Source organism: Gekko japonicus, unplaced genomic scaffold (genome assembly GCF_001447785.1).
Source record: "Gekko japonicus isolate JY-2015 unplaced genomic scaffold, Gekko_japonicus_V1.1 scaffold1404, whole genome shotgun sequence".
Taxonomy (NCBI): domain Eukaryota; kingdom Metazoa; phylum Chordata; class Lepidosauria; order Squamata; family Gekkonidae; genus Gekko; species Gekko japonicus.
Window position 1 is genome coordinate 459,217 of NW_015174882.1, and position 10,036 is coordinate 469,252.

The 10,036-nt window shown below is 41.9% G+C and overlaps 1 protein-coding gene across 1 annotated transcript in view; it reads right to left on the reverse strand.

Moving 5' to 3' along the window:
• LOC107121887 (acidic mammalian chitinase-like) overlaps positions 1-9,352 on the reverse strand; it is a 22,337-nt gene extending 12,985 nt beyond the window's left edge. Inside the window, exons 1-4 of the mRNA XM_015424897.1 lie at positions 9,328-9,352; positions 8,527-8,556; positions 5,645-5,849; positions 2,362-2,418 (exon numbers count right to left, since the gene is read on the reverse strand). Coding sequence (XP_015280383.1) covers positions 2,362-2,418; positions 5,645-5,849; positions 8,527-8,556; positions 9,328-9,352 — 317 coding nt within the window. The remainder of the gene's footprint in view (positions 1-2,361; positions 2,419-5,644; positions 5,850-8,526; positions 8,557-9,327) is intronic.
• Between the last annotated feature and the right edge of the window lie 684 nt (positions 9,353-10,036).

The following is a 10,036-nucleotide window of genomic DNA, read 5'->3' on the forward strand; positions in this document are numbered from 1 at the left end:
CTCGGTTCGGAGCGGGGGGGAAGCAGGGGGGAAGGAGGAGACGGAGGAACCGGTGGGATGGGGGGAGCTTACCTGCTCCTGCTGGTTCCTCCTCCCCCTGCTCAGTTTGGAGCTCCCCCCCCCGCGAGTTTCATGGGTCTTCTTCCTTGTTTTTTATATTACTGGGTTGCATTGCTATAAGTCATGGCTGTAAATGCTGCAAAAGCTGCATCCACCATTTTATGCCAGCCTGACTCTGTGCCTGACATTTTGATGCAAGATAAAATAATCTGCGAGTAACAGATTAGCCAATCAATGATGCCTATTCCTTCCTTTTATTGCATCATAACATTTTAACATGATTGCGCAGGCATTAAAAAAAATTAAGAAAAGTGGGAGGGGTATGGGAAGGGCTAGGAGGGTGAAGAAAAGAGTGGGAGGAGTGGGAGGAAGGAAGAAGCAGGAAACCTCGCCAAGGCAGTAATATGAAAATCAAACTCCGGGTGCAGATTGGAAACAGCTGCGTACCAAAAGCTTTAATGAGAAATCCTGTCATGCCTGCCCCTGCTGATGTCATGCCTGCCTTTGCTGATGCCCCTGAACAGGCTCCTGAGGACCCTGAACAGGCTCCTGAGGACAGTACTGCAGCCGAAAGGCAAAGACTGGATCCTGTAGCTGAAAGCTATCTAAGTGGTGAGGAGGATAGAGCCTCCCAGGGAACACCTGCAAGGGATCAGTCTCTGCTGCAGCCCAGTAATTCATCATCAGACTCGCCTCCACCTGTAACCAGGCTCAGGAATGTAAGAAGACAACAGCTGAGAGAGCGAAGGCAGAATGCATTTGAACAATCTGGGGCAAATTACCCCACCTGGAACCAGAGGCAGGTAACATGTGCGAAATCGGTCTATGTGAAATTTCCCACAGTAGATTTTTCCCCACCGGGCACAAACCTGAAGTTTTCTCCTTACCCCGCATTTTGGAATCCCCAGTTACAGCAAGTTCCTAAAATGTGGGGTTAGAAGGAGAAAACTTCGGGTTTGCACCTGGTGGGGAAAAATCTACTGCAGAAAATTTCACATAATGTGCAGTTTTAAAAATGTCAATTTGGGGAATTTCACCACTGTGGAAATGGTCCTTGCCTCACAATTAACTTTTTGCTAATGATCACTAGGAGCTCTTTCATACAGGCTCTTTCATCTGCTTTGGCATCTGAAGCCAGATGGAATTTTTTTATTTTTTGTGATTTCACACACCTGAGCACTAAAGTGCTGTCGTCCCACTGTTAATTGAACCGTAACCCACTTCAAATCCTGTTTTGATCTGAGGGGTGTGTGTGTGTGCTTCTGAGTCACAGCAGAAGACAAGAATGCCATAGCTGTTATAGTGATGTTTTCGATGTTTTGGATGTTTTGACTCACCCCTTGCATTTGAAAGGTCTGCTGTGCTTTTAAAGAAGGTGCTTTTCTTTCCCCCCACTTTTTCCCCTTCTCCTTTTTAAAAAAAACATACCAATACTGACATATTACTATTTTGAGATATGCACGGCCTTGCTTTTCCTGTGCCTTCTAGCAACTCTGCAGTCCTGGCTTCTGGGGCACTGAAGTAATTTCTTTCCATACCTTCCCTTCAGAATACTGCTATACTAATTACCTGCATGTTTATATTAGGATTAAGTACCCTTACACTTTCACACTCCTCCACATGCTGATGTGAGCCCCTGAATTGCCTTCCAGTCATTTCTTTGATAGTTTTAATATTTTGTTTTATCGTTCTCTGCCTTTGGGACCCTGAATTGGGTGGAAAGGCACCATAGAAATGTTTTAAATAAAATAATTTGACATTTAATGACAATTGTTTATTTAACTGCTGTAGTTCCCTTTAAATTGGATCACCCTCCCATGAGTTTGGTTTGTTTAACCACATTGTGACACTACACAGGGACAACAAGGCAAAAAGGATGTGGAGCAGAAATATTCCACTTAAAACATAGTGCAAAATTTTAACAAAACAAATGAAAAAAATGCAGGCGCCATAGAAAATTGCAGTGCCATCGAAACAGATGCTGTGTTTTAAGAGCATTTCACAAACATATTTCATTGGTGTTTGAAGCATACGTTCCTTGCTTGAAAAACAAATGGGGCAGAAACACATACAAATCAGGATAAGGTTGTAGGGTAAAAGCGACCTGAGAAACTACAGAGAAACTTTCTAAATCTAGGGTACTGAGGCTTCCATCTTTCATTAGAATTCAATAGCACTTGGGTACCTAGCAAGAATAAAATTAGTGTTATCATTGTTGATGTGGAACTGGACTACATGTTGTTAACTAAAGTACTCTCATAATCAATTACATCTATGTAAAATATATAGAAAAAGTCTCACATTTCAGTGCCAAAGTTCCATCCTCCAACAGCCAGCAGGGTAACCAGGTGGGGATTGCTGTGAGAAAAAGAAATGCTTAAAAGAACAAACAGTATGGTCACTTTGCCACACACACACACACACAGGAACTTTTCTTTTAATGTTAAATAAAAATGAAGAGTATATACAGGACACTGCTTAGTATTGTCTATGCTGACTGGCAGTCCTCTCTAGGATCACAGGCTAAGAAAGGTCTTTTCTAGATCTCCTATTTAAGATTTTTTTTTAACTGCCAGGGATGCAACTGGGCCCTTCTGCAAGAACAGCACTACTCCTGCCACTGAGCGAGAGACCTGCCATAAAAGAGCTGACATCATTTTTTTGAAATGAAAGGTGTGAGGCATACCAGAACTTGTGATCATTACTTCACATCAGTGGTTGGCATACACGGGAACAAGCAATGAGTGAGGTGCACAACATCAAAGATCAAAAAGAAATTCATAAACACTCATTTTGCAACATTTCCAGGTGCATATAGGCACAAGCAGTTTCTATAATGGGGGGAAAATAGCCCTGACATAAACCACAGAATTATAAAACTGGTGTAGAGGGAAGAATGTGAGCTATTATTGGTCATTTCCTACAATGAAATAAAAAATCTCATACTGGCCCTGCTGACATCCAGATTCTGAGAGCCAAGGACAAGAAGGCACCAAATTATGCCATTGTAGAGGTACAGGGCTAAGAAATATTAAAGTTGCATCAACATCAGGTACATCCATACAGGGGGTCTGATGTCCTTCACAGTCATTTCTCTTCTACAATCAGCTAAAGCATGATTATAACTCTGATTCTACACATCATGCTGTTTTTCTTTTCTTTTTAATTTATTTTTAAGGCCCCCCGTAGGGGATTTTTTAATTGCATTTTCTATAAACTACAACAAAATTAGGGAGGTAATCTACAAACTATGGGAGAAAGTAAAGAAAAACCACTAAAAATCCAAGAGATGGTGGTCATACATAATGCTTATAAAGTTAGCTTCTAGCTTAAAGTTCGATTAGAATTCATTGGATGTGTTCATCAAACATGGTCTTCATGCTAAGACAAATTAAGGATAAAAACACCAACACATCTTACTTCATAAAAAGAAGGAGAAGAGATTGGATTTATACCCCGCCCTTCACCACCCAAAGGTGTCTCAGAATGGCTTACAAATTCCTTTCCCTCCCCCTCCCCACAACAGACACCCTGTGAGGTATGTGGGGCTGAGAGAGCTCTGACAGAAACTGCTCTTTTCCAAGAACAGCTCTTATCAGAACTATGGCTTGCCCAAGGTCATTCAGCCAGGTGCAAGTGGAGGAGTGGGGAATCAAATCCGGTTCTCCCAGATTAGAGTCCGCGCACTTAACCACTACACCAAACTGGCAATATAAGAAATTATTAGAAAACATTATAAAGGATTCTAAGGCCATTGATATCTCATTTTTTTAATCCTTTTTCTTTCTCAACTGATAACTTGTTTTTGGGGCTCCTGCCCCAAACTTAGAATCTGGGTCCTCATCAGAAGATGCCACTACGCCTTCTTCTTCACTTCCTTTGGTGCTGTCACCTCCATCATGCTGTTTTTCCTGTTAGTATCTCCCATCCACACTACAAATGCATAAGCAGATGGCAAAGTTCTAACAGCCATATGTGGCATACAAGTTGGCAATAATCCTGCTTCACCCCAAAGTACCACTGCATAAAGTAATCATTCCATGCAGTTTTTCAAAACTAGAGATTTATGCCCAATTCTACAAGTGTCTGAGGAATTACAAACCATGTACAAATCAATATGTATTGTTGCCAATCCTGATATTTCAAAGCTAAAGGAGAATTGTAGAGTTGATCAGCTAGCATTCATGTTGCAAAATATGTCATTATGTATACTTGCACATTGTATTCTTAAAGGTTTTTTTATGCATGAGTCTGAAAGGGCTTTTTGCTTTTCAGACATACGAAATTTGAACTCAAAACCCACATTAGCTGGAAATGCACCTTTGATTACTTCCACAAGGCAATGCTTTCCTATGAAAGCCACACTGTGGCCCCGGTCACACTGGCCGGATATCGCGGGGGGGAGGTGTGGCTGTTCGCCCCGCAACGAAATAACGCGCGACTGCACGTTCAGGCGTCCCGTCGAGGTCCCGTGGTTAGGGGGGAGGTGCCGATCACACGACGCGCCAAACAAAAGGCCTGGCACGGCAAACTGGGTTTTTTGTTTGTTTGTTTCGTAACCTGAAGTATGCGCATGCCCCGTTGGGTGCTTGTGCGCATCCCTGGAGACTTCGGGGGGAAAAACACCTTTTCGCAATGGGGCATGGGTGGGCGCCGGATGCCACCAGAAACACGATCAGACTCCCGCCCTTGCCCCGCGGTTTCCAGAAATTAGTACCTCTGAGGTACTAGTTTTTAACTGCGCATCTTCGGAGGGAAGCCTCGGGTTCGCCTCGGGAGCTCTACACTTCCCAGATGTGGCGGTGAGATCGCGCCCGGAAAATCCACCTATCTTCCATCACAGTAGCATGGCTACTGCTTCGTGTGACCGCAGCCATTGTTGCTTTGGCTGCCAACGCAGTACAGCAGCAACAAGGCTTGCAGATAGCCCATTTCCTGGCCGCAGCCCTTGGGGCAGTCATTCCCCTCTACCCCTGCACCACCAGGGGCATTTTTGAGGATATTTTTGCCAGTAATTGACATAGCAATATTCCATTATATCAATAGGTCAATTACTGGGGGGGGGGTGTCCCTCAAGAATTCCCACAGAGGTAGGGGTGAGGTCACTGCAGGGACTGGAGAAGGGAAAATGGCTGCCATGGAGGCAGGACTAGGAGAACCCAGACTTTCCTGCCCACATGGCAGCCATCCAAAATTTCACAGCTAAACAGAAAATATAATGTAAATCTATTAAGTACATGAATGTACTACAATGCTGTTGGGAAGCAGAAAAAAATCTTATTTTCCAACCAGGGCAAATAACCTGCAAGGAAAAGGTCTTTGTTTTAAAAGTAGCTCTCTTCTACTCCTTTCTGCAACCTTCACAGTCATCGCAAAATGAGCTCAAGATCACCAGCACTGTTATGTGTGTGAAAACCTTGGTTTGTCATTGTTAAAACTGATCTACATGTTAGATTTTTTAAAAAAATCACTTCCAAGCCCTTCACTATTACTGTAAAGATGCAAATGTAATATCGGAACACTGCACGGTATTTTTACAAAGAAGAATTAGAGATTCTATCTTTATATACTTTTTAAGTCTGACCTCTTTTTCAGTGCTTGGAACTGAGGGTAGAGTTCATCTTCATCATTATATTCATAAGGAGCTATCTTATTGTCTTTCATAGTAGCAAAAGCATAAACCAAGTGGGTACAAAGATTTGGGTCAATGTTGTTTGGGAAGTACTTAGCTGGGTCTGGTCTATACTGAGACCAGTTTGTGAAGTAGCACACGAGTTTATATGCAGAGCCTGGATGGAAGACAGAAAACCATTGTTAAACTGATGGAATCATCTGTTTCTCTAACCTAGGCAGATACCTCTAGAGAAGGCATTGTCACAACTAAAAATTAAACCTTTACTGAGAATCCTAGTAAGTGGAAAAGAAACAAACTTCAGTTAGAGAAGGCCCCAACATTGAGACAGCATGCCTAACAGTAGATAGACCGAAAACTTCTGTCATCAGTTCCAGTAGGACTGAAGGAGGGAGAGAGAATGGTAGTTTGTCAATTAACCAGTTTTCTACCTGCCCTGAACAAGCTGCAATATCTAAACAGAGCCTCTGTGTTTCTCATGCAAATTGTACTCACCTGCTCTCTCTTCAACAATGATACAATCAAAAGAAAGAGTTCTTAAATAGTGTCTTGCTTTAGATTTCCCCCCATGTCAAATGTACTGTTCCTTGGGGGGGGTTATGCTGAGGTATTTCCTGTCTTCTCCTTTCATTATCTCCCTCAATTGCTGCATCATGTAATTGTAACAGATGTTCCAACTACCCCTATTTACTCCCTGGTTTCTTACCTTACTCCCTACTAAACACCTGTCCTTACTTTAACTTGTGGACAGATTTTTCATATCGCCTTTAAAATTTGGTGAATGCAACTTGCTGACAATTCTGCTTGCAGGTTTCAAACTCTATCTCAGGTCTCTGTGAGGTCGCCAGCCTCCAGATGGTAAACAACAAAACACAACTATGATATAATAACTATATCATTGTATTATCAAAGCTAAGTGTAACTCCTTCACCTTTTCACAATCAACAAAAGTTTCTATTTACAAACATTCCATCAGGCTTCTATGGATGAATGCATGCCTATAGATAAATTAATACAAACAGTCCTATTTTGTGGTCCGTTTTTCTTTTCCGTGTTGTAGTTTTACATAGCAACTCCTGTGGTTTCTGCAATGGAATAGCTTGGACCACATTTCAATGCTTCATCAAGGCAGATCTTGAGTTGGCCTTGGTTAGTACTCGCATGGGAGACCATCATGGAAGTCCAGCAATGGCAAACCAACTCTGTTCTTCACTTGCCTTGAAAACTCTACAGGGTCAGCATAAGTTGGCTTACACCACCACCACTTTGCCTTTATTACTTCCTCTCAGCATGGCAAACCGCACACACTAGGGACTAATTGATTCTTAAGGAACGGAGAGTGGGGGAAAGCTCTATAGAATTCCAAAATCATATGGTGTAATCCTTCATAAGAACATAAGAGAAGCCAATGTTGGATCAGGCCAATGGCCCATCTAGTCCAACACTCTGTCACACAGTGGCCAAAAGTACTAGGTGCCATCAGGAGGTCCACCAGTGGGGCCAGAACACTAGAAGCTCTCCCACTGTTGTCCCCCCCCAAGCACCAAGAATACAGTGCATCACTTGCCCCAGCCTGAGAGTTCCTATCTATACCTTGTGGCTAATAGCCACTGATGGACCTCTGCTCCATATGCTTATCTAATTCCCTCTTGAAGCTGTTCATGCTTGTACCCGCCACCACCTCCTGTGGCAGTGAATTCCATGTGTTAATCACTTTTTGGGTGAAGAAGTACTTCCTTTTATCTGTTCTAACCTGACTGCTCAGCAATTTCATGGAGTGCCCATGAGTTCTTGTACTGTGAGAAAGGGAGAAAAGTACTTCTTTCTCTACCTGTCCTACCTGCTCTTATAAACTTTTCAATCATGTCACCCCTCAGCCGTCATTTCTCCAAGCTAAAGAGCCCCAAGCACTTTAACCTTTCTTCATAGGGAAAGTGTTCCAACCCTGTTATCATTCGAGTTGCCCTTTTCTGCCTTTTGCCAATGCTATAATATCCTTTTTGAGGTGTGGTGACCAGAACTGTACACAGTACTCCAAATGAGGCTGCAGCATTGTTTTATACAGGGGCATTATGATACTGGCTGATTTGTTTTCAGTTCCCTTCCTAGTAATCCCCAGCATAGCGTTGGCCTTTTTTACTGCAGTCGCACACTGTCTCGACATTTTCATTGAGTTATCTACTACGACTCCAAGATCTCTCTCTTGGTCAGTTTCTGCCAGTTTGGACCCCATTAATGTGTATTTATATTTAGGATTTTTGGCTCCAATGTGCATCACTTTGCACTTGGCCACATTGAACGCCATTTGCCACGTTGACGCCCATTTATACCATCTAGCAAGTGCTCTGTCACCACAGGAAGGCACTTGCCATGATTTCAAGTCAAGCAAAGGGTTGAAGCAAGCAATTATGGCCTCCTAGAAAAACTTCCAGTTCTTGCCAAAACCCTGGCATTTAAGCTTTCAACCCAGACCAGCTGGTGTCATGCTCTCTGGTGCTCTGCTCTTGCATGAGAGCAAAACAGAGAAGGTGGACTGTTTGGCCCCTTGTCCAGATTCCTGTTTACTCAGTATCTGAAGCTATGAAGTCGGTTTTATGTCCTGGGTTAAGGGGAGCCCTTCCTCTCCATGGTGCTGGTTAGAACAGAACCCTGCTGTGTATTAATTAAACAGAATGAAAAATGCTAATGAATAGCCAGTTAATTAATAATCATGTATTGGTGTATGGAGATTTAAAAATAGCTTGCTTCTACACTGCAGAATACATTTACCTGAAAACAGAAAACAATGTTTTATTAATTGCCATAGGCACAAATAAAATCAACAAGATACTCACCCAGCTGCAACTGCAGGAGAATGACCAGAGCTAAAAGAAAACAACAGAATATAATGAACCACAGGGAGAAAATAAGTTAAAATATTTCCAATTCCTTAAAGTTGTAGGGATTAGACAGTCCTGTCTCATCCCATGGAGCCCACTGAACAGGTAACTTCAGCTATTTTAAGGAACTGAACCATTTCAGCCTCACTAGATGATTTGCCCTGGCAAAAATATGAGTTTGATAGGCTTCGCTCTATAGATTTGCCTGAAGTGTGGTTAACAATTGGAGTTTCTCTCCAGTCTTAGAATGTTATATCCATCTGTATTTGTCACCCTTCTGCTAAGTGGATGGGTAGAGAAACAATTTGGAACACATTAGGAAATTCAAACTGGAAGGCAGACAGTGGCTTGAGTTGGCTAAAGTTAAGCATCACTCGGGTGCAGTTGCCCTCTTTGGGACCCTGATGCAGAATTAATGGCTATATTATCTGCTGATAAAGTACATTTATAAATGCAGGTATTACAAAGACCATATATCTCCCGTGCTCTCTCATCCAAAGAAAACTACAGTAGTGTTTCCACTGGACTTCTTGCCATCAGAGAAGTGATAAGCAGCACTTTCTTATTCCAAATGTGGTGATCAAATAGGACCTGACCATGAAGGAAAACTTCAGTCACTGAATCTGCCTATAAAAGGAGTATTACTGTAAAGCCTTTCTAAGAAAAGTTTGCATCTCTGTTAAGAAATGTGTTTACATAAATGTTCAGATGTACCAGTTAGGTTAAGTGAATGGCTCGACATCCAGAATTACTCACCTGTCCACATCATCACCTTCCCCATCTTTCCACTTTCAGTTAAAGTACAGACCAGGAGATGGATGTTGCTTTATATGGTGGTGAAAATCCCTGTTATCACTGTGGAACCCACACAGCTGCAAAGAAAAGCCATACGACCACCAGATGACATAAACCCAGCCAAATAGAACAGATAATTTAAACCTCACGAGTGACGCAGCGTTTCTTAAATAACCTTGATCCTCTTGACATTCATTACTGAATTAGCCTTGATCTATGAGAAATATTGACATGAGTTGAGCAAACATTTGATCAAACTAGGCTCATGAAACACTCTAACTGCACATGGTATCAAAGCAACCTTCAAAAAGCCTGACAGATTGGGCTTTAGCTAGTAAGCCAAGGCTATCTATATTTATCTCACCAGCCACCCCACCATTTTAATACTTGTCATGCCAGATTCTCAGATAGATGGATACTGTTGTTGAAAAGATAGTTTAGCTTTACTTTTAAAGTGCTGTAACCTGTATTTATACAAGCAATGCCAAAAACATTGCATAATTAGAACAACAGCAGTTATTCAGAAGTATAAACCACAAAATAAATAAATAAATATTTAGTTAGAGCATTTCAAGCTTTTTTCTGACATTGGATGTGACAGGCTACAATAAAAACTAAAATATAGTATACAATTTTTAAAATCCCTAAAAACCAACAAAATTACTAACAC